The sequence below is a fragment of the Cervus elaphus genome, chromosome 1, assembly GCF_910594005.1.
Source record: "Cervus elaphus chromosome 1, mCerEla1.1, whole genome shotgun sequence".
Lineage (NCBI taxonomy): Eukaryota > Metazoa > Chordata > Mammalia > Artiodactyla > Cervidae > Cervus > Cervus elaphus.
Genome location: NC_057815.1, coordinates 29,975,989 through 30,003,790, shown reverse-complemented (window position 1 = coordinate 30,003,790; position 27,802 = coordinate 29,975,989). Strand labels below are relative to the sequence as shown.

General features: G+C 45.7%; 1 protein-coding gene across 5 annotated transcripts in view; it reads left to right on the top strand.

The window, feature by feature from the left end:
* AMOTL1 (angiomotin like 1) overlaps nucleotides 1-27,802 on the top strand; it is a 215,191-nt gene that overhangs the window by 168,377 nt on the left and 19,012 nt on the right. For all 5 annotated transcript variants that reach the window (XM_043898070.1, XM_043898076.1, XM_043898093.1 and 2 more), the window contains 3 exons: nucleotides 14,346-14,491; nucleotides 19,391-19,540; nucleotides 25,262-25,452. In XM_043898070.1, coding sequence (XP_043754005.1) covers nucleotides 14,346-14,491; nucleotides 19,391-19,540; nucleotides 25,262-25,452 — 487 coding nt within the window. The remainder of the gene's footprint in view (nucleotides 1-14,345; nucleotides 14,492-19,390; nucleotides 19,541-25,261; nucleotides 25,453-27,802) is intronic.

Genomic DNA, 27,802 nt, shown 5'->3' with positions numbered 1-27,802 from the left:
CCACTGTCCCTGGAGTACAAGTAGAAAACTGTCAAGACTCGTGAAAGAACTACTTTCCCCCTCAAAGTGTAGTGTGCAGGAGAGGTCTCCTTACTGCAGGAATCAGCGTGTAGCCTTCACTGTGGGCCTGAAAGCTGATTTGTGTGTTAGAGTAATCTTGCTGCCATGCTGCTGCTGTTGAGTCGCTAAGCTGTGTCCACCTCTTTGCGACCCCATGGGCTGTAGTCCACCAGGTGCCTCTGTCCATGGGATTTCCCAGGGAAGAGTACTGGAGTGGGTTGCCATTTCCTTCTCCATTTGTAAAAGGGAAAAATTTCTATTTTCAACTTTGGGCAATGAAGACTGAATGAATCCTTCACGCTTAAGGCTTTGCCTCACTATCCCTTGATTCATTGATTCATTTCTCCAAGTGTCTTCCCTACCTTTTAACAGCAGGCATTTCCACAAATCTGTGTTTCCCTTGTAATGTCTGAACTACTGGCTTTCAACCTCAGAGGTCTTATTTAAAGAGACTGTATCCGGGGACTTCTCTGGTGGCCCAGTGGTTAAGACTCCATGCTCCCATTGCAGGGGGGTGCAAGTTTGATCCCTGGTGGAGGAACTGAGATCCCCCATGCTGAGTGGTGCGGCCAAAATAAAGAAAGAAGAAAAGAACGCTTATCTGGAAGCCCTGAGTGTAAAACGCACGAAGCCGAAACAGGTTTCTGGTTAGGACAGGGGCGCATTTGTCAGGAGCCCCTTCCTTCCTATCTGAGCCAGCATCCCTTTTCTCCCCTCCCCCTCCTCCTCCTCCTCCCAGGACTCTGCAGAACAGTTTGGTCCTTAATCTTTCTTATTACAGAATTCATTTTGAAACAGTTCACTCTCAGCCATTTAAAACAAACCCCGGCTAGAGTGTTCTGTGTTTGTTCACAGACCTATTTAGCCGCCCACTCACAACCCCTGTCTCCGGGAACCATGGCAACACGCATGCGCGTACGAGGATGGCAGGGAGCCCAACAGCCTGGTCTGAGATAATAAGCTTCCTTACCTGAAAAACTTTTATCAGCCCATTTTACAAAGACAGCAAAAAGCCAAACCAGGAGGATATTTGTATTCTGTCACTTTTGCATTTCTGAATGAATGAGTGTGACTTTTAAAGGTAGATCATCTCTAGATGTTTTGCATCAGATAAACCTCCTGTGAACAGATTGCTCTTACCTGCTGTAAACAGTGCTCTGTTTGGATTATATTTTCTGGATGTGTCAGTGTGGCTTTCAAACTGGAGTGAGGGAGTGAGGGCAGATGGAAGAAGTAGCTTCCGAGGGCATTAAGAGAATATCTTTGAGGCAGAATGAAGCTAAATAGCTTGGCTTATAGTGAAGTACTTGGAGTACCTTCCTCTTGTCTTTCCACTCTCATAACCCCAGTAGAGAGGACTTGAAAGTGGATCTGACTCTCCAGTTATTCCGTGAATCATAGCCGACCCTTGGAATAGGCTCCTCTGCCACGTCTGCTCAGAATTACAAGGTACGGTGCCAGGATATGGCCAAAGGATCCTGAAACAGGAGGGGACATTTTAGGAAGGGATAATAAGGCAAATAATTATTCAGATGTCTTTCCAGAAGAAGGAGTCCATTTTATCAGCATGGTGGAGCAGTGTCCAGTTACCAGAATTGGTGCCATGAGTCCTGGGCAGCCTGTCCTGAGACATTACTACCAGGTCCTTTGTTGGTGGAGGAAGAAATCAGTTCAGTTCAGTCTCTCAGTTGTGTCCAACGCTTTGCGACCCCATGGACTGCAGGATGTCAGGCCTCCCTGTCCATCACCAGTTCCCGGAGCTTACTCAGATTCATGTCCATTGAGTTGGTGATGCCATCCAACCATCTCATCCTCTGTCATCCCCTTCTCCTCTTGCCTTCAGTCTTTCCCAGCATCAGGGTCTTTTCCAGCGAGTCAGTTCTTTGCATCAGGTGGCCAAAGTATTGGAGTTTCAGCTTCAGCACCAGTCCTTTCAGTGAACACTCAGGACTGATTTCCTTTAGAATGGACTGGTTGGATCTCCTTGCAATCCAAGTCCTTTTGTGGTGGAGGAGGGAACAGAGGTGTAAAGAAAAAACAGCAAGTGTGTTAGTGACCTTTTGGTTACAAAAAGAAAGATTTTATTTTTACAGAAAGAAAGGTTTTTAGCCCTGGGTAAGAGAACTATTATTGTTGGATTTGGTTTTTTTTTGTTTTGTTTTTTAGTATTTTTGTATGTGAAGGAGGCCCTAGGCGAGATGTGCAGACACGCTTCACAGGGGCCAGGGGCCCAGGCCGGCCTGTCTGTGAGAACCCAAAGGCAGATGGTTTGGGGGGACTTCCCTTTCTCTCTTCCCTTCTCACCATGGCCTCGCCGTCTGCTTGATTCTTCGCCCTCTGTGTGTGCGCGCTCTGTCCGAGGCACATGCGCGATGTGGTCCCTGGCCTCAGAGCTGGGCTGCCGGTCTGTGTCAGCACCCCCTCACCCAGGCGCCCCCTCATGCAGTTCCAGACAAGATGATTCGCTTGGCCTGGCTCGGGTCCCGGGGCCCTTCAGGTTTGCTCCTGTCACATGGAGAGTGGGGTTGGGGAATGAGAAGGGCTTTGTCATGCAGACGCAGCTGCTCAGAATTTAGCCCTGCGAAACAGGGGCCATGGTAGACATTTTTCCAGTGGAGAGTTGTCTGAGCAGCCACTGTGACAGCTGTCTACAGGTAAAGATGTACTTGTCTCTTTATATAGATGGGTATAGAGTTAATTTACAACTTTGTATCAGTTTCAAGTGTACAGCAAAGTGATTCAACTTTATGTATATACATACATAAATATATGTGTGTGTGTATATGTATATATGATATATATACATCATCCTTTTCAGATTCTTTTTCATTATAGGTTATTGTAAGATATTGAGTATATTCCTGGGCAATACAGTCCATCCTTGTTGGTTATCTATTTTATACACAGTAGTGTGCATGTGTTAATCCCAAACTCCTAATTTTTTAATATCTCCTCCCCACACACAAGCACCATCCCCTTTGATAACCATAAGTTTGTTTTCTATGTCTGTGACTCTGTTTCTGTTTTATAAATAAGTTCTTTTGTATCTTTCTTTTTTTTTTTTTAGATTCCACATATAAATTACATCATGTGATATTTGGAAAGGGACCTCTCTTCTGCCTTCCAAGCATTCTAGTGAATTAGTCACCCCTTGGTCAGGCTGGTGGTAGCCAGAGTCCACTGTCCCTCCAGCTATATTGGGCTTAGGGGAAAACTTCTCAAAAAACCTTTATATCAAGAAAGGCCTCTAACAACCTAGAGAGGTGGGAAGGGGTGGGAGGTGGGAGGGAGGCTTAAGAGGGAGGGAATATATGTGTACCTGTGGCTGATTCATGTTATGAAGAAAACAGCACAATATTGTAAAGCAATTATCCTTCAATTAAAAATAAATAAATTTTAAAAAAGAAAGGCCTAGAAAATTAATTCCTGCTTGAGAAGGGTCAGGTTGTAGCTTTGCTCCCTTCATCAGCTCCAGCCGTAAGTTGGAGCTCTGCATTAAAAACCAGCAGCACATTTATTAGAGAAATGCAAATCAAAACCACAATGAGGTATTTGCTCACACTGATCAGAATGGCCATCATCCAAAAAATCTACAAGCAATAAATGCTGGAGAGGCTGTGGAGAAAAGGGAACCCTCTTGCACAGCTGTGGGAATGTAAATTGATGCAGTCACTATGGAGAACAGTATGGAGATTCCTTAAAAAATTAGGGGAAAAAAACTACCATATGACCCAGCAATCCCACTACTGAGGATACTCTGTGAGAAAACCATAACTGAAAAAGACACAGGTATCCCAGTGTTCATTGCAGCACTATTTACAATAGCCAGGACCTGAAAGCAGCCTAGATGTCCATCAATGGATGAATGAATAAAGAAGCTGTGGCACATATATACAGTGGAATATTACTCAGCCTTTAAAAGGAACGGATTTGAGTCTGTTCTAGTGGGATGGATGAATCTAAAGCCTGTTATACAAAGTGAAGTAAGTCAGAAAGAGAAAAACAAATATTATATTTTAATGCATATATAAGGAGTCTAGAAAAATGGTATTGATGAACTTATTTACAAGGCAGGAATAGAAACACAGACATAGAGAAAAGACTGATGGATCCAGCAGGGGAAGGAGAGAGTGGGACAAATTGAGAGAGTAGCATTGAAGCATATAATATACACTGCCATATGTTAAATTTTATGAAAGTGAAAGAGGAGAGTGAAAAAGTTGGCTTAAAACTCAACATTCAGAAAACTAAGATCATGGCATCCAGTCTCATCACTTTATGGCAAATAGATGGGGAGACAGTGGAAACAGTGACAGATTTTATTTTTGGGGGGCTCCAAAATCACTGCAGATGGTGACTGCAGTCATGAAATTAAAAGACACTTTCTCCTTGGAAGAAAAGCTATGACAACCTAGACAGTATATTAAAAAGCAGAGACATTACTTTACTAACAAAGGTCTGTCTAGTGAAAGCTATGGTTTTCCCAGTAGTCATGTATGGATGTGAGAGTTGGACCATAAGGAAAGCTGAGCGCTGAAGAATTGATGCTTTTGAAGTTGGTGCTGTGAGAAGACTTTTGAGAGTTGCTTGGACTGCAAGGAGATCCAGCCAGTCCATCCTAAAGGAAATCAGTCCTGAATATTCATTGGAAGGACTGATGCTGAAGCTGAAACTCCAATACTTTGGCCACCTGATACGAAGAACTGACTCATTTGAAAAGACCCTGATGCTGGGAAAGATTGAAGGCAGGAGGAGAAGGGGATGACAGAGGATGAGATGGTTGGATGGCATCACCAACTCAATGGACATGAGTTTGAGTAAACTCCAAGAGTTGGTGATGGACAGGGAGGCCTGGCATGCTGCAGCCCATGGGGTCGCAAAGAGTCGGACACGACTGAGTGACTGAACTGACTAACTGACTGGCCATATGTTAAATAGATAGCGAGTGGGAAGCTGCTATCTAACACAGGATGCCCAGCCTCGTGCTCTGTGACAACCTGGAGGGGTGGGGTGAGGTGTCTGTTAAGTGCCAAGCCCCACGGTAGGTATTTTATGTGCTAAGTCACTCAGTCATGGCCGACTCTGTGCGACCCTGTGGACTGTAGCCTGCCAGGCTCCTCTGTCCTTGGGATTCTCCAGGTAAGAATACTGGAGTGGGTTGCCATGCCCTCCTCCAGGGATCTTCCCGACACAGAGAGCGAACCCATGGCTCTTATGTCTCCTACGTGGGTTCTTTACCACTAAAGCCACCTAGGTCATCGTTTTAATCCTCACAACATTCCTGCAAAATTGGTTTTCTTAGTTGCATCGGAGGAGATGGAGTCTGCACAGGGGAAGTCACGTGTCCAAACTGAGCCAGCCTGTGAAGGTGCCAGAATCGTACCGGGTCGGCCAGCTACAGAGCCCATGCCATCGCTGTGGTTTCCAGAGTCAACAGTGTGCTAGCAGGCATGCTCTGTGTAAATGGGACCGGAGCCATCAGGCTAAACAACGCCCCACTCCACACAGTCGAGGGTAATTCATATCCACTGAGTAAACAGACCATTCTGGGCATGAGTTCCCTTGTGTCAACTTGCCTGTTCTAAGAATTCTCAGTATATACCTTGGAGCTCGACCAGAAGTTCAGTGTGAGGCTGGTCTTTCTCGAGCTCCATCCTGAGGGCCTTCGCTAATAAACTGGAGGGACCTTCCTGTGAGAAGGTTTCACTTACAGGACTCACCCTTGGCATCTCCCAAGAGATGACTTTTTCAGATGGCCCTGACATACCTCGTCTCTGTGTCTCCAGGGGATTAAGGGGCACAGTGACCCCACCACATAGGCTCACTGCCTTGACACCCCCTCTTCCTCCTACCCTGGGCCTGAGGCAGGGGTCCTCCCTGAGTTGTCATAGAACCTGCGCCAGCATCTCTTAGAGCAGCTGGTCCCAGGGCCTTTGCCTGTGTCCCTGCCTCTCTTCCCACCCGACTAAGAGCAGGGTGCTCTGGCCTACTCACCTTGTAGCCCGAGAATTTATCACACTTTTTGGACAAGAAGAATAGCCATAGCATGTCATAGTTGACATGTGCTATATGCATGTTGAAATAGGTACTGTTGGTGAGTAGGTGAGTAGGATCCTTACCTTAAAGGCAAGGAAACTGAGGCACAAAGATGTTCATTTACTCTGAGTCACAAAACTGTACAGGATTCTAGATTCATGCTTTTATACCTGGAGAAAAACATGATCCGAAAGGATACGTGCACCCCAGTGTTCATTGCAGCACTGTTTACCAGTAAACATACTGTTTACTGTTTACCTAAGTGTCCATTGACAGGAATGGATAAAGAAGATGTAATACCTGTTTACAATGGAATATTACTCAGCCACTGAAAAGAATGAAATAATGCCATTTGCAGCAACATGGATGGACCTACAGTGTCATACTGAGTGAAGCAAATCAGAGAAAAAGAAATATCATATGGTATCTCTTATATGTGGAATGTAAAAGAAATGATGTAGATAAGCTTATTTACAAAACAGAAAGAGACTCACAGACTTAGAAAACGAACTTATGGCTGCCGGAGAGGAAGGGATAGCCAGAGACTTTGGGAAGGTCATGAATACACTGCTACATTTAAAATGGATAACCAAAAAAATCCTATTGAATAGCACATGGAACTCTGTTCAATGTTATGTGGCAGCCTGGATGGGAGTGGGATTTGGGGGGAAATGGATACATATATATGTATGGCTGAGTTCCTTTACTCTTTACCACAACATTGCTAACTGGCTATACCCCAATACAACATAAAAAGTTTTAAGTGTTTAAAAAAAAATCATAAGACAACTAAGCTCCATTAAAAGTTAATTTTAAAAAAAAAGGTTCATGCTTTTGTCCAGTACTCTGAATCCTCCACATAGCAGATAATTAATATTTGCAAAAAGATACACGTGTAGTATCACTCGCTGTATATTGAGATGATGATATGACCCGTGACATACTTAAACCTGTGCCATGATGAGCTGGGTAGCGATGATGCTCTCCCACACCTCCGGTTCTGTCGTTCCAGGGGTCTTCATCCCTCATGCTTGTACAGTGGAGGCATGTGGCACTTTGCCTGTGAACATGCATTAAAGAGGTGTGATGAGGGTTCTGGCTCTCCCACTGACAAGCATCACCTCTGTGGGCATGTTACTTATCCTTCACTGGAAAATGGGAATCATAACAATGCCTCCCTCGTAGAGTAATTTGAAAGGAGAGATCATGAATGGAATAACTAAAGGGAATAATGCAAGTCACTATTCCTGGGACACAGTAGCCATTCACAAACACGAGTTGTCATGGACATTATTTTTAAAATGAGAGAGCACTACTTCCTGTCAATGGACAAGGAGTTCTGAGCCAGTGTGAATGACACTAACATTACTTCAGTCTGAAGTTTAAGGTCATCAAACTCAGGGCAGAGATGTCTGAACCCAGGAATTCCAGAGCTAATGCAGATTCCGCCCAGTACCCACATCTTTGTCCTGATGCGCCAACTGTGAGATTCAGGGACCCTGGGCAGAGAAGGGAGCCAGAGACCTTCAAGGTCAGTACCAGCCATCTGGCGAGTGGTGGCTTCAGAGGTGAAGTGGACCGCTGCATAGCAAAGGCTGTCAGGAGATCCCAAGGAGACCAAATGCTAACTGCTGACAAGAGCTGCCATTTATTGTACTGTTGGCAATGAAATTGGCACCCAGTAGAGATTCATTCATCCCCATGGAAAAGAAATGCAAAAAGGCAAAATGGTTGTCTGAGGAGGCTTTACAAATAGCTGTGAAAAGAAGAGAAGCAAAAAGCAAAGGAGAAAAGGAAAGATATTCCCATTTGAATGCAGAGTTCCAGAGAATAGCCAGGAGAGGTAAGAAAGCCTTCCTCAGCGATCAATGCAAAGAAATAGAGGAAAACAACAGAATGGGAAAGACTAGAGATCTCTTCAAGAAAATTAGAGATATCAAGGGAACATTTCAGGCAAAGATGGGTTCGATAAAGGACAGAAATGGTATGGACCTAACAGAAGCAGAAGATATTAAGAAGAGGTGGCAAGAATACATAGAAGAACTGTACAAAAAAGATCCTCACGACCCAGATAATCGCGATGGTGTGATCATTCACCTAGAGCCAGACATCCTGGAATGTGAAGTCAAGTGAGCCTTAGGAAGCATCACTACGAACAAAGCTAGTGGATGTGATGGAATTCCAGTTGAGCTGTTTCAAATCCTGAAAGATGATGTTGTGAAAGTGCTGCACTCAATATGCCAGCAAATTGGGAAAACTCAGCAGTGGCCACAGGATTGGAGAAGGTCAGTTTTCATTCCAATCCCTAAGAAAGGCAATCCCAAAGAACGCTCAAACTACCACACAATTGCACTCATCTCACATGCTAGTAAAGTAATGCTCAATTCTCCAAGCCAGGCTTCAGCAATACGTGAACCGAGAACTTCCAGATGTACAAGCTGGTTTTAGAAGAGGCAGAGGAACCAGAGATCCAATTGCCACCATCCGCTGTATCATCGAAAAAGCAAGAGAGTTCCAGAAAAACATCTATTTCTGCTTTATTGACTACGCCAAAGCCTTCGACTGTGTGGATCATAATAAACTTTGGAAAATTCTGAAAGAGATGGGAATACCAGACCACCTGACCTGCCTCTTGAGAAACCTGAATGCAGGTCAGGAAGCAACAGTTAGAACTGGACATGGAACAACTGACTGGTTCCAAATAGGAAAAGGAGTACGTCAAGGCTATATATTGTCACCCTGCTTATTTAACTTATATGCAGAGTACATCATGAGAAACGCTGGGCTGGAAGAAGCACAAGCTGGATTCAAGACTGCCTGGAGAAATATCAATAACCTCAGGTATGCAGATGACACCACCCTTATGGCAGAGAGTGAAGAGGAACTGAAAAGCCTCTTGATGAAAGTGAAAGAGGAGAGTGAAAAAGTTGGTTTAAAGCTTAACATTCAGAAAACTAAGATCATGGCATCTGGTCCCATCACCTCATGGGAAATAAATGGGGAGACAGTAGAAACAGTGTCAGACTTTATTTTTCTGGGCTCCAAAATCACTGCAGATGGTCGCTGCAGCCATGAAATTAAAAGACGCTTACTCCTTGGAAGGAAAGTTATGACCAACCTAGATAGCATATTAAAAAGCAGAGACATTACTTTGTCAACAAAGGTCCGTCTGGTCAAGGCTATGGTTTTTCCAGTGGTCATGTATGGATGTGAGAGTTGGACTGTGAAGAAAGCTGAGTGCCGAAGAATTGATGCTTTTGAGCTGTGGTGTTGAAGACTCTTGAGAGTCCCTTGGACTGCAAGGAGATCCAACCAGTCCATCCTAAAGGAGATCAGTCCTGGGTGTTCATTGGAAGGACTGATGCTGAAGCTGAAACTCCAATACTTTGGCCACCTCATGTGAAGAGTTGACTCATTGGAAAAGACCCTGATGCTGGGAGGGATTGGAAGCAGGAGGAGAAGGGGACGACAGAGGATGAGATGGCTGGATGGCATCACTGACTTGATGGGCTTGAGTTTGAGTAAACTCCGGGAGTTGGTGATGGACAGGGAGGCCTGGCGTGCTGCGATTCATGGGGTTGCAAAGAGTTGGACACAACTGAGTGACTGAACTGAACTGAACTGAGAGATTCGTTCATTCATTTATTCATTCAACAGCGTTTACTGAGCCCGGCAGTGGTCTAGGCTCACAGAGTCAGTAATGACCTAAAGAGATAAAGATCTATCTATTTCTGTCCTTTTAGTCTTTATCTGCATCATCTTAGTCAACAGAATCATCACAACAGTTCCGCGATGTAGCTTTTATCTTTCCCGTTTGATAGATGAGGGCACTGAGACTCAAAGAGGTTATACCTCGCCCAAGGCCTCAGAGCTGGAGAGTGGTGAACCTGGGATTTGAATCCAGTTCTTTCAGATGCTGAAGTCCGTTCCATATCCACAGTTTGATACTGCCAATCAAGGGAATAGCACAAGCTGCAATTGTATGTGTTGCGGGGGAGAGGAGGGGTATTCACTAATCCAGAAATCTAAGGAGTTGTCATAGTTGTCACTGTGACACAGCAGTGTTTGTGAGCATCGACTTGCAAACTGTAAGAAGCTCTAGTTGTGGCTTCTAGACTTTGCCTTTGGTCAAACCTGATGTGTCTTTGCCCTCAACAAAGACAGAAACTATTAAGCTTAGGTTGATAACAAGGCAGAAACTCTGAACTTAGGTGGTTCATCTCCAAGTCTGCCTGCTGAGAAACTAACCCCTGGGTGCCCTCCAGAGCCTGGACAAGGCCAATGTGCACCATGCCTGTTCAGATGTTGTCCAACCCAGGGACCTAGTGCTCAAATGTCAGTAATTTTGCACAGAAGGCGTGAAATGCTCTGGTCCGCCCGAGGCTGTGGGTGGGGATGCCCAGAGCTTCTGGCCCATTTGTTTAGGCCTCCTGCATGCACTGGGAAGTAACATCTCATGGCCACTGAAAGGGAGAAGGGAGAAGGCAGTTGGTCATTGCAGTGGGATATGAGAGCCCAAAAGTAATGCTCTCTTCAGGGTCAGGATCTTGGTGGCCTCACTTTGTTTCCGAGACACGCCATTGTTTCTCGCCATCACAGCCAGTGCTCTCTTTACAAGTCTGCTCGTTCATTCTATCCATCCAAAGCTGTTCCATTGCATGCTGATTCCCTTGACATAAGCTCACAGGGCAAGGGCAGTGCAGTCAGGCAGGAAGGACATCACAGCAGCCATCAGGAGACCGGCCTTTGTCCTGGCTCTGCCCCAGCTGACGGGCACACTGGGCAAGTGCCTTCGCTCCGGGGCTTCCCTTTCCTCATGCGTTAAGCAAAGGGGGCGGAACTGGATGGGGATATTTCCTGTGATTTCTCCTGGCTTTAAAATTGTGAGTTGTTTACTGAGTATTAGCCGAAAGATTGATGCTCTTGAACTGTGGTGTTGGTGAAGACTTTTGAGAGTCCCTTTACAAGGAGATCAAACCACTTAATCCTAAAGGAAATCAGTCCTGAATATTCATTGGAAGGACTGATGCTGAATTTGAAACTCCAATACTTTGGCCACCTGATGCGAAGAGCTGACTCATTGGAAAAGACCCTGATGCTGGGAAAGATTGATGGCAGGAAGAGAAGGGGACAGCAGAGGATCAGATGGTTGGATGGCATCACCGATTCGATGGACATGAGTTTGAGTAGACTCCAGGAGTTGGTGATGGACAGGGAGGCCTGGCGTGTTGTAGTCCATGGGGTCTCAAAGAGTTGGGCACAACAGAGCAGATTAACAACAATAAACAGCCCTAAAATGTCTTTGCCCTATATTCAGAACCACATTTTCCCTTCTTCTTACGAGCAGCATTCCTTCTACTGCTTCAGTGCCTGTAAGAACAGTCCTTGATGTTTGATGACTCTGCTGAATGAATGAGTGGCTATCCAAGGAAATCATGAATGAATGAAACCACTATCACAAGCTTGTACAGCTTTCAGACTTTGGTTCTTAGTGTTTCAGTTTGGTTTGCTAGGAGGACTAGATGACCAGTATGGGGCATTTGAGTGGTGTGGGCACAGAGAAATCAATTTCTTTTTTTTTCCACTCTTTTTTATTTTTTAAATTATGAAAGTTGATAACACATTTACAGGAGACTTGGAAAATACAGAACAAGGTTACATATAGTTCCACTATGTATTACAATTATTTTTTAAGTAGATAAATTAAGATTTTTAGTTGGAGTTTCAGTGTCAAACTCTCCAAAAGTAATGAAAGTGAAAAGTGAAGTCGCTCAGTCATGTCTGACTCTTTGCAACCCCATGGACTGTAGCCTACCAGGCTCCTCCATCCATAGGATTTTCCAGGCAAGAGTACTGGAGTGGATTGCCATTTCCTTCACCAGGGCATCTTCCCAACCCAGGGATTGAACCCAGGTCTCTTGCATTGCAGGCAGATGCTTTACCATCTAAGCCACAAGGGAAGCCCAATAGAATGAATATAGAGAGGTAGAATATAGTGGACCTGAAAAGCACTATGAAACAATTCAACATAATTAAAATTTATATATTTTTCATACAACAGTAGGATACAAATTCTATTCAAGTTCCCATAGACTATAAATCAGGAGATACTGGAACATATCCAGGGACATAAAACAAGGTGCAAAAATTTGATGGTCTAAAGATATTGCAATCGTACAGAGTCTGTTCTCTTATCACTGTAGAATTATGTTAGAAATCAATATCAAAAGATATTTGAAAATGAGCAACATAATTTCAGGTGCTGTGTGACATTTACCAAGAGAGATCTTTGACTTGGTCATTGAAAGCCTCAGTAAAGTTAAAAGAATGAAAAAGCACAGAGAGTGATTGCAGAGAAGAAATCATTTAAAGGAGAAATTGATATCAAAGATACTTTTAAAAATCCCATGTATGGAGAAGTCAATTTGTAACTACTGTTATTGCTGTTAAATGCCCTATTTTCTACAAATATGGAAGAGTGTGCACAGAGTTTTGTCATCACCTTTTTTCAATAATGAAGATTTTTTCCTCATCACTAATATTCTCTTATTTAGTTTTAATGGCAGCATCCTATCTATTGTAGGGTTTACTGTACTTTATTTAACCAATCCCTTACTTTTACACATTAAGTCCATTCAGGTTTCTCCATATTATAATCAACGTATCTAAATATTCTAATTTACTTTGAAAATAAAATATACAGGCATGTCTCATTTTATTGCACTTTGTTTTGTTGCCTTTTTGTTTTTTTGTTTTTTTTTCCAAATTAAAGGTTTGTAGTTACCTGCATTGAGCAAGTCTCTTGGTGCCATTTTTCCAAAAGTGTCTACTCCAGTCCCTATGATATGTTTTGGTGATTCTCACAATATCACAGACTTTTTCATTATTATCATACTTGTCATGGTGACGTGATCAATGATCTTTGACAGTACTGTTTTGTTTTGGCCTTTTTAGCAATAAAGTATATTTTAATTACAGTATGAAGATTATATTTTAGTCATAGTGCTATTACTGCACGCTCGTGCTGTTTCTCAGCTGCTTCAGTTGTGTCTGACTCTTTGGGATCCTGTGGACTTTAGCCCGACAGGCTCTTCTGTCCATGGGGTTCTCCAGGCAAAAATACCAGATTGGGTTGCCCTGCCCTTCTCCAGGGGATCCTCCCAACCCTGGTGTTGAACCCGCATCACCTGTGTCTCCTGCATTGCAGGAGGATTCTTTATCCACTGGGAAGCCCGTTGCGTGCTTAGTAGACTACAGTATAATCTAAGATCTTCCGGACCCAGGGATCAAATCTGCGTCTCTCACATCTCCTGCATGGGCAGGCAGGCTCCTTACCAATAGTGCCATCTGGGGAGCCCATAACTTTTATATGCACTGGGAAACCAAAAAAATTTATGTGACTTGCTTTATTATGGTGGTCTGGAATAGAACCCACAGTATCTCCAAGGTATGTCTGCATTGCTTTGTAACAGGAGAGATGTTTTCAGTAGATAATACTGACCTCCTGACACAATGGGCCCTGCCTGCTTCTCAAACGGTGGATGAGGCTACGGGAGGGCCAGGTGGAAGCGGCAAGTGGGAGGCACCCTTTGCTTGCCACCTCCAGAGAGATGGTGATCACCCTCAGTTACAGCATCAGCGGAGAAGAGGAAGGCTGTTTGCACACATCCAGAGCACTTCATCTTTCCTCTCGTGAGCAGAACCAAGAGAAAAGGTGAAGCTGGGTTATGTGGAAGAGGACCCAGCCACAGATTGGAGGCCTGGGTTGAAGCTCCCCTCTGCTGCCTGGCCTCAGAGCGAAAACTGAACCTCCTGGACCAGGGTTTATTTTTCAGTGAATGGGAGTGTTAGTGTTATCATTAGTATTGCCTGCCTTTCCATCACTGGTTTAGAAGTTAGGAGTGGGAGAGCTTGTGAGCCGAAAAGGAAATCATAGGCCCAAGGTTAATTTGAAGCCTTAAAGCAAATGTTGTGCAGAAGTGAACCCCTGAGAATATGGACTCACTAGATCTGTGTGTGCTATTTGTCTCTGGAGCTGTGACCTGGAATACATCTAGAGTTAACAGTGGTTTTTGAGAAAATCCTTGCCTTACACAGCACCCCTATGAACAAGAAGCAGAAGCAGTAATTCCACCCTCCACTTTGTGCATGTTTTTCAACTCCTAATCCTTGCCAGATGTAGACTGGCGGGGAGCCCAGACGGGGAGTGCTTTCTGATAGAGCTCGTTTTGTTTCTGTCTCCCTCCTAGACAAGGAATTCCTGAAGGAAAAGGAGAAGTTAGAGATGGAGTTGGCGGCCGTGCGGACCGCGAGTGAGGACCACCGGAGACACATCGAGATCCTAGACCAGGCTCTGAGCAACGCCCAGGCCAGGGTCATCAAGCTGGAAGAGGAGGTGAGCCCGCGGGAGGATCGGGGGGTACAGGGGGTGGTGCCCAGAGCCCCAAGGGCCTCCATGTCCGTTTCCTAACCCAGCAACTTTAACCAGAGCCAACTCCAGGGGAGCAATGTGGGTGACCTCTCAAATAAAAATGAGTAAAAGCAGAGCTGATTCACCCCAGAGTCGGGCAAAAGATGAGAGGCAGTGGTGAATACCGTCAGCAAAGAGCCCAATCTCAGCGATAAACCCAGGCTGCCGCCCATTGCCTGGCAGGTGTCCAGGGGCTGGAAATAAATGGAAGGACTGGGAACCACTGGTGCTTGTGGAGAAAAGAGACTCAATTAAGAAAACAGTTCAAGTGTTGTGTCTTTGGGTTCTCTCGTGCATAAAAAAGGCTCAGTCTTCTGACTGGGTGGGGTAGGAGTGGTGTTCTGCAAACCTGTCTCCGGTTTTTAGAAGTTGGCTCAGTTAGCAATGACCACCACCCTTCCCGCCCCTCCAGTCCAGGAAATATTGATGCTGCTCAAGCATTATGGGCTTAGTGCTTTTTTGATGAAATCAAGCCTTTAGGTGAACTTTTGAGAAGTAGAAAGTAAAAGCGTTCATCTCTTAGTTGTGGCTGACTCTTTGCAACCCCAAGGACTGTAGCCCACGAGGCTCCTCTGTCCACGGAATTCTACAGGCAAGGATACTGGAGTGGATACTGGAGTGCCATGCCCTCCTCCAGGGGGATCTTCCCGATCCAGGGATCGAACCCCAGCCTCTCACCTTGCAGGCAGATTCTTTACCATCTGAGCCACCAGGGAAGAACTTTTCCTTTAAGCCTGACCAGGGAAGGAGAATGGCCACTCCTGAGGCCCCAGTTCCAGGATCCAGGCTGTAGATAGCGTAGCACAGAGGAGCCGGCTGCACAAGCCCCTGTGTGGTGGGGCTGAGCTGAACAGACCTGCTGTGGAGAGCAGGAACTGGAAGTCAGAGAGACACATGACTGAAATACCCTCCACCAGAACCCAGCTGGTGCTTGACACACAGCATGCAGTATTGTTACTAATCGAAGTGCTTTTATTCTTGTTGAAAATGAAAAACTGTTCCTTCCAAAAACATCTCCTGGTGCCAAGTGACTCCAGTGTCTCAGCAAACTTCAACTTCAAGCCTGAAGCAGTTAAAGGCAAAGATTGTTAAGTCAGTAGTAGTTGTTTTTCAGTTGCTCAGTCATGTCATGTCAGACTCTTTGCAACCCCATGGACTGCAACACACCAGGCTCCTCTGTCCTCCACCATCTCCCAGAGTTTGCTCAAATTCCTGTCCATTGAGTTGGTGATGCTGTCTAACCATCTCATCCTCTGCTGCCCTCTTCTCCTCCTGCCTTTAATCTTTCCTAGCATCAGTCTTTCCTGGTGCATCGGCTCTTCCCATTAGGTGGCCAAAGTATTGGAGCTTCAGCATCAGTCCTTCCAGTGAACAGTCAGGGTTGATTTCCTTTAGGATTGACTAGTTTGATCTCCTTGTAGTCCAGGAGATTCTTAAGAGTCTTCTGTAGCATCACAATTCAAAAGCATCACTTCTTTGTCCTTCTTTATGGTCCAACTCTCACATCTACATAACTACTGGAAAAACCATAGCTTTGACTATGTGGACCTTTGTTGGCAAAGTGATGTCTCTGCTTTTTAATACACTGTCTAGGTTTGTCATAATTTTCCTTCCAGGGAGCAAGCATCTTTTAATTTCATGGCTGCAGTCAGCAGTGATTTTGGAGCCCAAGAAAATAAAATCTGTCACTGCTTCCACTTTTTCCCGTTTTATTTAAGTCAATAGGGTTTTGTCCATTAGACCTATCCTGTTAAACCCCACAAGTATTATGTACAGTTTTTTCCTAGCAACTTATACTTAATTTTCTACCCCCCCCACCCCATTTTTTGGCCACACCATGTGTCATGTGGGATCTTAGTTCCCCAACCAGGGATCAAACGCATGCCCCCTGCAGTGGAGGTGTGGCATCTTAACCACTGGACTACCAGGGATGTCCCCATGTACAGTTTTAATGCTAGCATGAGTATCTTAGGCAACAGCCCCAGAGCTTTCCCTGTCACCACCAAGCGGCTCATTGAATAGGAAAACATTTGCTACAGAAAGTGACCTTAACCCCTGAAGGACAGGAGGTCTGCTTTGAGCAATGGAGGCTGGGACTCATTATCAGTATAACTAAGATCATTTCTCAAGGGCCCATCTCCATGTGTGGAGTGAAGAAAAATGATTATTTTTTAACCTTTTTCTGTTAATATTTCTATCAGAGCCAAAGTTGTGAACTCCTTGAAGACAGGTTCTTTATAATCGCCACTATGGATCTTCCCTTGTCATTATATTTATACAAGATCTTTGCTTGACTGATTGTACATAACTTCTCCAAAATGACTCATGTGTCTGGCTTCCAGTATCCCTCCTTGTTCTTATTAAAGAAGGGTGTTCAATACAGTATACTAATGCATATATATGGAATTTAGAAAGATGGTAACGATAATCCTATATGCAAGACAGAAAAAGAGACACAGATGTATAGAACAGACTTTTGGACTCTATGGGAGAAGGCAAGGGTGGGATGATCTGAAAGAATAGCATTGAAACATGTATATCATCAAGTGTGAAACAGATCACCAGCCCAGGTTGGATGCATGAGACAAGTGCTCAGGGCTGGTGCACTGGGAAGACCCAGAGGGATGGGATGGGGAGGGAGGTGGGAGGGGGGTTCAGGATGGGGAACACGTGTAAATCCATGGCTGATTCATGTCAATGTATGGCAGAAACCACTACAATATTGTAAAGTAATTAGCCTCCAACTAATAAAAATAAATGAAAAAAAAAAGAAAAATAAAAAAATGTTTTGTGTCACATTGAAAGATTATACTGTGAGGAAGCACATGCTTTTAGAAATTATCAAATGTATTAATAATTTGCCAATCTACAGAAGGTTGGTATGGAACAGTTAAAAAAAAAAAAAGAAAGAAGGGTGTTAACTCAGTTCAGATGGCTCACACTGAGGGCTTACCATAACTTTCCACAATGCTTGAGTGCTTGGACGTTAAAGGCAGACCACATGAGTTAGAATCCTGACCCCAGGACGGGTAAATCAGCTGTGTGACCTTGGGTGAATGACTAACCTACACAGTCCTCAGTTTTCTTATCTGTTAAACCGAGATAGTAAGAGTTTACCTTCTACTGTCACTGGGCGGATTAAATGAGATACTGCATATAAAGCCCAAGGCTTGGCATGCTGTGCTTGCAAAATGTTGGGTGATTAATTACTGTTATGCCTAATCACCCTCATCATTACATACTCCTTGCTGGGCTTAGGACTATTACAAGGGTGAATGAGAGAGAACCATGTCTTCAGGAATCCTGCAGTTAGTTAGAGTTAATATTCATTCATTCATTGAACAAATATTTACTGAACTGGATGGCAGGTACTGTCCCAAGCCTTGGGGACATACTGCGCACTCTGCCCCAGGGAGACAGATCTTGTGGTACTTATATTAGTATTTTAGGGGCTACACACTCAGAACAGTATACAATCCAGGATATGGTAAGTGGTATATGAACAGTACTCACAAGATATTCTATCAGATGAGGGTTTTCTGCAGTCAGTAGGTCCTCAAGCAACCAAAGTCACAGTGAATGAAAAGCCAGAGGAAAACTGAGCCCAAGAGCAGGTGTGGAAAAGGCTGTTGCTGTCTGCACTCCCTGCAAAAGGTCAGAAGCCTGTCCTTTCTTTATCGCAGTGGCTTTGGCTAGGACACAGGCATTGGTCCCGGCAGGACTTCCTGCTGAAGTCAGACACCGACCTTCGCAGGGAGCAAGTACTTTAATCATTAGCATGTTCCAGCTTGCCAGTGCAATCGGGTTGAACTCAGGATCTGAACCACCTGCCAAGTATCTGTACACCAAGGTGCAGAGTGACAGGAAATAGCATCTGGTGTCTTCTCACCCAGGACCAGATCAGATAAATGCCTCAGTCTGATTTTTGGCCCCAACCAATCCCCAGCAAGTTAGAAATGTGCCTGGAATTTATGAACACGGACCAGACACCTAATTGGGAGAAAACAAACTCTGAGGGTAAGAATTTGAAGCTGTTGATTGATGGTTCTAAATCCATACCTGACATGACATTTACATAAATCATTTTTACCTTAATCTGCCTCTCCTCAGTTATTGTATGGTTTGCATGTTCATTAGGCCCTTCCTTCTCTCCAGGGCTGTCAGCTATTCATCCGTAAAGGGCTTGGAAATCTTTAGGAGAAAGTTACTTCCAAATATCTATAATAAGATATGTTTATACACAAATGGATACACATGCATATATATACATACAGACACAATCTCTGTTACAGTAGTAATTGATACTTATAGAAAACCTGAAAAATACAGAAGAGTAAAGAAGATGAGAAATTATTATTCTGCTATACAGGTAAACACAATTAATGCTTTCATTTCCTTTTTTCATACATTGATGATAGACATAGTTGTGATGATGTTGTATATAACTTTTGATTCTAGATTTTTCAGTTAACATTATCGAATAATCATTTACTCATGACACTTAAAAATTCTTTGTTAACCTCATTTCCAATGCCTGTACAAGCTGTAATTACTAAGCAATAACCAAGGATTGAGCTCGGAGCTGTATAAATGACCGAAAGCCGGTGCCCTCTTAGGGTCTTCAGTTGAGAGCATCCCAGCCGTTTTAGGTGTAACTGCTGGCCTTGGCCTAAATCTTTTCTGTTTCAGCATGGCTTAGGTATAGGAGTGGGGAAAGGAAAGCATCTCCAGGTACTTTGGCCTTCTCTCCTCCCCCCGCCCTCACCTCCACCCCAGCTTCGAGAATCACTGTCTAAATCCCGTGCTCCTTTTTACTCTGCTCAGCTCCGAGAGAAGCAGGCATATGTGGAGAAAGTCGAGAAGCTGCAGCAGGCCCTGACCCAGCTGCAGTCGGCGTGTGAGAAGCGCGAGCAGATGGAACGGCGGCTGCGTACCTGGCTGGAGAGGGAGCTGGACGCCCTGCGGACCCAGCAGGTGAGGGGCGGGGCGGGGCGGGACGGGGCAGCGCCTGCTGCCGGCGGGCTGCGCTCTGCGCTGGGAGCTCAGGGCTAGTGAGAGCGTCTGTTCTCGGCGGTCCAGTCCCTTGGAGGGACAGAGGTCCTTAGAGAAAGCAAGCGGTCACCCCTGGGGGCTGGGCATAGGGGAATGCAAGTATAGACGGCTTCACAGAAGACAACTTGGAGTAGGACTCGGAGAGATGAGCTTGTTGGCCATTCTGCGGGAAGCATCAGGGATAGAGGAATTAAGTGCCTAGAGGAGAGAGGTGTGAGACACGCGGTGAGTCCAGCACAGCCGGGGGAGCCTGCCCAAGGAGCTGGCTGGTCAGGAGGCAACTGCCAGTTTGTGGAGGGCGTTTGCTCAGGTTGGGAAAGTGGATTCTTTTTTCCCTCCGCATAGGATCAAGGGAGGAGCCCTCCAGTGGTGTCAGAGGAGGGCTGGAGGTCAGGTGTCAAAGTCAGGAAGGCCAGCCTGAAGGCTCTTACCGTCTTCAAGAGTGTAGATATGGTGGGAGTCAGGGTCGGGGGCACCTAGAATGGGGGTGAGATAAGGTGGACATGACCATCAGTGAGTTTTCAGAGGTCAAGGACAAAAGGAGTCAGGACAGTCCCGAAAGCTAGTATTGGCCATAGGTGCTTAGTCCTTCTGCCGCTCCCTGTTTCTCTGGGTAGCAGCTGTTCCTATAATGCAGCTATGAAGAAGCTCAGATGAAAACACCCCAGCCCAGGGTCCATGTGGGCCTCGACAAGGGCAGAAATCCTCCAGCTGGGCCAGACTCCTTTACAGGCTGGTCAGGGACTCCTGGCATGTCATCAGCCAGCGCTGTGAGCCGAACCCTCTGTGCAGCTGGTGAAGGGTGTGCTGTAAGTTTGGAACCAGGGGAATGCGAGACAAGGCTCCATGGAATTATCTAGGGGACAGCGCATAATGGTTATGGTTGAAACACTTGAAAACGCTTGAAAGCACATGCTCAGGCCAGTTCAGCCCTTTCTCGTGGCAGCGCACACAGCTCCCTCTGCGCATGTGTACTTGGCCGGCGATGGAGGTGTTGGCAAGATTGCCCAGAAAATTCAGGAGCCCACCCTGGCCCCCACCAACTTGGCTTCTTAGGTGGAAGTGAGTCTGTCTTTGGACTTCCCATCTGTCTAACATGTGCCACATTCCCCAGCATTTCAGGGCCACCCTTCGGCTGTTCTCTGTTGCTCAGTTATTGAGATCTTAAGCTTCCCAACTGAAGGGTAGGCTCTCTGGTGCCCGGTACTGTGCTGGCACCTGGTGGGTATTTATGAGTTCCTGGCTGACAGAATAGGCACATCTCAGTACTTAGAACAAAAAAGAATGTTCCTTTCCAGTTAGTGTGCCACCCACACCTACAGTTAAATTACTTACCCCTGGATCTTCTATTTTGAGTGCCGTGAAACCAGACTCTTCATTTCAGCTCCTCTATGTATTCTCAACCATCTCTCCCCCACTGATTACTCTCGGGATTTTTGTCAGTGGTATTGCTGTTATAGACTACTCTAATGAGCTGCCTTTTTACATGTCTCCTTGCTAAAGAATGTGAGAGTTTCCCAAGAGGATATACCTAAAAATGGAATTTCTGGATAGCAAATGCATATGCTAAACATCGCTAGATATTGCCAAATTGCTCTACAAAGTAAATGTACCAATTTCTTATCTGAAATGTATAAGAATATCTTCCTGTACATTATCAACAACATTTAGTTTTGCACGATGTCTTTTTCTTAAAAAAAAAAAAAAAGAAAGAAACCAGACTCAACTCCATTATCCTTGTTATATATCCAGAAGAAATGTGAAATTAACATTATTTGGAAATATCTCTATTGCCACAGAGGCCTGTTCCCATATGCACACTTAGACCCTTGCACAGTCACATCAATTTTTTCCTTAGACCAGCAAACACAACGTTCCCACTGTACATAAAGTCAGCTGCCAGATTTAGGCTACCTGGGGAGGACAGAGGGCTTCCTGGGTGGTGCTAGTGGTAAAGAAGCCACCTGCCAATGCAGGAGACGTTAGAGACGCAGGTTCCATCCCTGGGTTGGGAATATCCCCTGGAGGAGGGCATGGCAACCCACTCCAATATTCTTCCATGGAGAATCCCATGGACAGAGGAGCCTGGTGGGTCCAGTGGGTTGCAAAGAGTCGGACACGACTGAAGCGACTTAGCTTTGCATGCACGCACCGGGAGGATGAAAGTTTCAGAATTGGGACTCTTCAAGTATTATGCAGCTTACAGTTTGGACTTGTCTTTGGAGGGGATAGCAGACCCCAGCTGTGTGTGGCTGACATGAGACCAGAGAAAGGGGAAACAATCTTTAAGCAGAACCGCCCAGCATTTCTTTACATTAATATTACAAGGGGGGGGTTTTGTTGTTTTTTAATGAGAGTGTTAATCCGTCTCCTCTGTTGTGAAAGGAACTTGAGGGTTTCCCTACTTTTCCCTACTCATTAAAAAGATAATTTTTTAAAATTTTTTTCCTTTAATGCTTCATTTTCTCAGTGAGCATACTCCCTAGTGACTCAGACAGTAAAGAATCTGCCTGCAATGCAGGAGACCCAGGTTCAATCCCTGGGTCAGGAAGATCCCCTGGAGAAGGGAATGACAACCCACTCCAGTATTCTTGCCTGGAGAATTGATGGACAGAGAAGCCTGGCAGGCTATAGTCCATGGGGTCGCAAAGAGTCAGACACGACTTACCAACACTTCACATATGTTATTCTATAACCAGAAAAGGCAAAAGTGTTGTCACAAAGAAATCCACCAGAACACCTTGGGGTTTTAATAGTTCCATGTGGCAGATACTATATAGATTGGTCCGATTCCTGCCTGGAGTCTGTGAATAAGTGTGGCGATCACAGTTCTGTTGACCCCCACCAGGGATTACCAGCATCCACTCTGGAGTGCGGGGTCACCCAAGGAACTCATACTCTGATCCCGCTTCCACCTCATTCACTGTGAGGAGCTCACGCATCTGCCTGCCCAGGATATTGGCAGCCCACGCTGCACCCAGCCCCTTCACCCCAGTGCCACTGAAGGAAGTATTTATCTGACCCCATCAGAAGGCATACGGAGGTTACACAAAAGAAATAAAGCTGCCGGTCATCTCTCTCTTCAACAAAGCAATAAGGTCACACTGCCCACCTTCCCCATAGAGAGTCATTCTGAAAGGACGATTGAGAGAACAACTTGGAGCACATTTGAATCAACTACCCCGCAGAAGGGCTCTGCCTTTAGACACACGCCAAGACACTGCTGACTCTCTCCGCCCAGCCCTCTAACAACACCGAGGCCCAGAGGAGCTCCGTTACTCCTGCAGGGTGCTCTGGAACCTTCCAGAAGGATGGTTAGACTGGAGGTGAGCAGAGTGGCACGGAATCGTAAATCAGTTCAGACCATGGACTCTGAGGTTAGGCTGACCAGTGCTGAATCCTGCCTTTGTCTATTGAAAAAGCAATCTGTCTGAGCCTTCACTTCCTTGTCTCTAAAATGGGGGACATAAATTATACTTACCATATTCTTGTAACTACAAATAAGAGAATCTGCACAAAATCCTTACAGTGATTGACACTTGGCAACTGATGAAAGAAGAATAACTGTCATTGCTGTTTTTTCTCATCATTTCCTTCAGAGTCGTTTGATCGCCCAGGGTAGGCATCTTTGGTGCCCAGATTGCTCCAACTTTTCCAATGCCACTGAAATAAAAAGTGACAAATGTGGCTGGACTGAGAAGAGGGAAGAGGAAGATAGGTCAAGACGCTAGGACCAGCAGGAAATAGCAGCTCTCTATGAACAGATTCTTTTTTAGAAGTCATCTCCCTCTACTTTGGGAGGCAAAGTGTAGTACTCAAGCATCATTAGAAGTTGGGAGAAAGTGAAATAGAGTAACGGTAAAAAGGGAAGGGAAATTAAAATTTTTAGAACTCACAATCTTCTCTTTCTTGAACAGAGCTCAAGTGGTCTTAGGAAGTAGAAGAGAGAAGGGGAAATATTCTTTTTTAAAAAATGTACTGACATTTTTGCTTTGGTTGCACTGGATCTTCACTGCAGCTTTCTCTAGTTGCAATGAGTGAAGGCCACTCTTGGTTGCAGCGCGTGGGCTTCTCGTTGGGATGGCTTCTCTTGTTGCGGAGCACAGGCTGTAGGCGCGTGGTCTTCAGTAGCTGCAGCACGTGGGGTCAGTAGCTGTGGCTCTCAGGCTCTAGAGCACAGGCTCAATTGTTGTGGTGCACTAGCTTAGTTGCCCCACGCCATGTGGAATCTCCCAGGACCAGGAATTGAACCCGTGTCCCGTGCATTGGCAGGCAGATTCCTATCCACTGGGCCACAAGGGAAGTCTAGGGGAAATATTCTTGAAGAGCAAAATGAGGTCCAGGGCAGCTGAGAGACCAGCTTAAGATCAAGGAGCTAATTAGGACATTTCTCCCAGGTGAATACATTGAGGGCAGAGATTTTCTCTGCATTGTTCCCTGTGATATCCCCTTTACAGAGTGCATGCTTAGTAAATATCTGGTGAATAGCTGAATGGGCTACAGAAGCTGGCCTGCCTGACCCTTCTTATGCTTTTCTGGCCAACATACTTACCCATTAGATTGTGCTATCTCTGAACACTTGAGTGTTGAAATACATGTATTTGCTCAAATAGCTCTTAACCTGAGCAGGTCACCAGCCTGAGATGCAACACAAGGGATTTGGGCAGAAACTGAGAGGCGGCTCTCTTATGGACCCAGATGGAGAGAAGGGGCTGGGAAATGAGCTTAACTTGCATCAGAGGTTTTCCGGTAGCACTTTGTTTAGCCCTTTAAAGTGTATTAAGTGCTTTCCTAGTTATTGTCCTATTTGATTGCCTGGCTTCCACGTGGGGTAGGTGTTAATTTCTGTTTCCCAGCGGACAGTGGTGAGGCTGGGCAAGCATGCCCTCAAGGCAGGGGTTCCCAGCCCCGGGGTCTAATGCCTGATGATCTGAGGTGGAGCTGATGTAATAATAAGAGAAATAAAGTGCACAATGAATAAATGTAATGTGCTTGAATCATTCCAAAATCATCACCCCCAGTCTGTGGCTGTCTTCCAGGAAACCGGTCCCTGTGCCAAAAAGGTTGAGAACCACTGCCTTAGGGCACCTCACTCCCACTTCCTGGGCCTCCCTTACGACTCCCAGCCTCAGGGGAAGCAAACAGCTGAATCACTTCCTTGAACTCTGGAGAAAATGCCCTAGACCTGGAGGCCCAGTCTTCTTTCTAGTTCTTACTCTTGGGGTAAATCAACTGGGAGACCTTGGACAAAGGCACTTCCTGACAGGTGAAGCTGGATGTAGCCAGACAGACTTCTGGTTTAAATCCTGAACCTGCTTAAGAGTGGCCTTAGAGACACAGAACAGTGCATTCAAGCTCCCTCAACAGCTTAGTTTTCCTGCCTGCAAAATTGGGATCACATTGTGCGTTTGGTAGAGTTCCAGGAGAATTAAATGAGCTAGAGGAACCGGACATAGCGGTTGACTGGTGTGGGGATCCACCCGTTAGGGTCACCTGTGCTGGAGAGGAGGCAAGGGCGTGTGGATGCGTGTGACACGCGCCACAGGACCTGCGTGAACCGCTCCCCGGGGGAGCTCTGCCCACACGCGGTCTCCTTGGCCAGCGCGGTTCAGCATCGAGGTGTTATTTCTTCTGCTTCTCCAGAAACACGGCAACAGCCAGCCGGCCAGCCTGCCGGAGTATAACGCCCCGGCGCTCATGGAACTCGTGAGGGAGAAGGAGGAGCGCATCCTGGCGCTGGAGGCAGACATGACCAAATGGGAGCAGAAGTACGTGGAGGAGAGCGCCATCCGCCACTTCGCCATGAGCGCCGCGGCCACCGCCGCCGCCGAGAGGTGAGGCTCGGAAAACACAGTGGAAAGAAGCGCAGGGTGTCCTGAGGGGTTCACGGGTGCATCCCAGGGAGTGGGACCAGTTAAAAATAATTGCAAAGTGGCTGTACTGCTAGTTGGAGAGCAAGGTGTGGTGTAGGATTTCTGGAGAATGAATTTGGTAATCTATCCCTCTTCTTTGGAGGACTCACTGGAAAAGACCCTGATGCTGGGAAAGATTGAGGGCAGGAGGAGGAGGGGGCAACAGAGGATGAGATGGTTGGATGGCATCATTGACTCAGTGGACATGAGTTTGAGTAAACTCCAGGAGTTGGTGATGGACAGGGAAGTGTGCCTGATGAGGACAAATGGGGTCACAAAGAGCTGGACACGATTTAGCAATTGAACACCACCACCTCTGCTTTGGTTCCACAGTTCTGGTTCTCAACATTTCTCAGGGAAATCATTGTATAAGTGCCTGAAGACCCAGGTCCAAGGGCGTTCATCTCATTGTGGTTGAAAACATCAATACATTTAAAACAGAGTAGAGCCCAACAAGTGGGAGTCATTCAGTATTTTAAAGTCCATCAGTTCAGCAGAGTACTATGAGGTCTTTGAAGAATGATACTGAAAAAGCATCATTACTTTATCATATACTTTATGCTCTTTTTAACAGTGGGTATGTTTCATGGGCCAGACAAGAACATGCAATCCTCATAACAGCCCTGAGAGTGAGGACTATTATTATTCTCATTTTGCAGGTGAAGAATTGGGGCTTAGAGAGAGACACAGTGGTAGTAAGTGGTGGGCCCACCCATCAAATTGAAATTTGTCCGGCTTAAAGCCTGATTTCACTTGGTTTGAAATGGTTTTCCGTGGCTATCAGTTCCTACCTCTCTTGCTTTATTTCCTTTGTTGTGGGTGCACAGCCTTACTCTTTCTCTAAAAATTAGGTCAAGATGCTCAATAATTCACATGATAATTCTTAGGTTCTACCCTTGTCTGAATGAGCAGGTCGTTTCCCTCAACTGCTGCACCCAGCCTGCATGCACTTCTGCTGCATTGGCCTGCAAGGCTGTCTACTCTGCTAGTCTGGATTCTCACCACCTTCCTTTCTGCCCATAAGTTATGTTGGGCATTGAATTCAGAGTTGTCTAGAATTTACCAAAAATTTGAGTCAGCATTTTTAGCAGAGAGCCTCAAATTTTAAAGGAGCATCCATAAAACTGGACTAAATAAGGGTTGTTGTTGCACCATTGGGGATGGTAGGTTGTGAACCAGGTAGGAGAAGAGAACGCTGTCGTTAGTCAGCCCTCCACTTCTTGGGCTGTGTGATTTCTTCTCGAATGAGGTAGAGAAGGTCCCTTGTGGTTTGGGGGAGATATTTTATGAGCTGAGCATGGGCCGTCATGTTCATTACCCAGGTAGAGAATTGCTAGCTGAATGCCCCCATGGCACCTCCAGGAACTTAGAGACCAGGGCTACCCACGTGGGCACAGATGCCTCCTCTGGGCGCTCAGCACACTTGGACCTGCAGACCCAAGTGGAAAGTGACTATTTGGGGATCCTTTATTAGTGCTCAAGTGTTGATTCTGTATGTCTGTGCTGTGAGGGAAACCAGCCCACAGCGTCCCCTCTGAGTGTGTCTTTGGGAGTGGAACTAGGCATTCAGGATGCGTATCGATCTCTTGGTGAGTTGCAGCTCCAGCCCTGGAGGAAGTTGCAGCCTCAGGCCAGCCCTTGAAATGTGTGAGTGACACTGGTGAAACCCTTGGAAACATCTCTTGATTTTTGACGTAACTAAAATGTTTTTATCTTCAGCTCTTTGTTTTCTGAGCTAATATCTAAATCACCTCTGGATCCCGAGGCAGAGAACAGCCCATCATAAAGTTGCATGGCAAGATGTGGCCTTGTTTGCCAGTTAGTCTAACACCTGCCTGTCAGTGGCTGCCCTGGGAGTTGTCTCTCTGCATGAGTTTTGATGGAAGGAACACCGAGTGGGCAGGCAGGACATCCATTTTCAGCCCTTCTGTCTCACCTGCATGCACTTTCACTGCACTGACCTGCAAGGCTGTGCGTTCTGCCATTCACGACTCTCACTGCCTGCTTTTTGCCTACCTTAGGTGTGTGACTGCATAAGGCCTTTCTGAGCATCACTTACTTTACTCAGAAATTACCTAATTTATGAAATGGAAATTACAGTTATTGATTGGTGATGTGCAAGGAAGCAGACTGTATTCCCCTGGCTGAGGACACTGAAACCCCAATAGCGCTGCCTTGGAAGAATGACCCAAGGCTGTTATGGCTCACTGTTGTCTCAACTCTTGATTTATCACATTAGATGCACACTTGGAATCCCAGGAGGGCTTCGCTG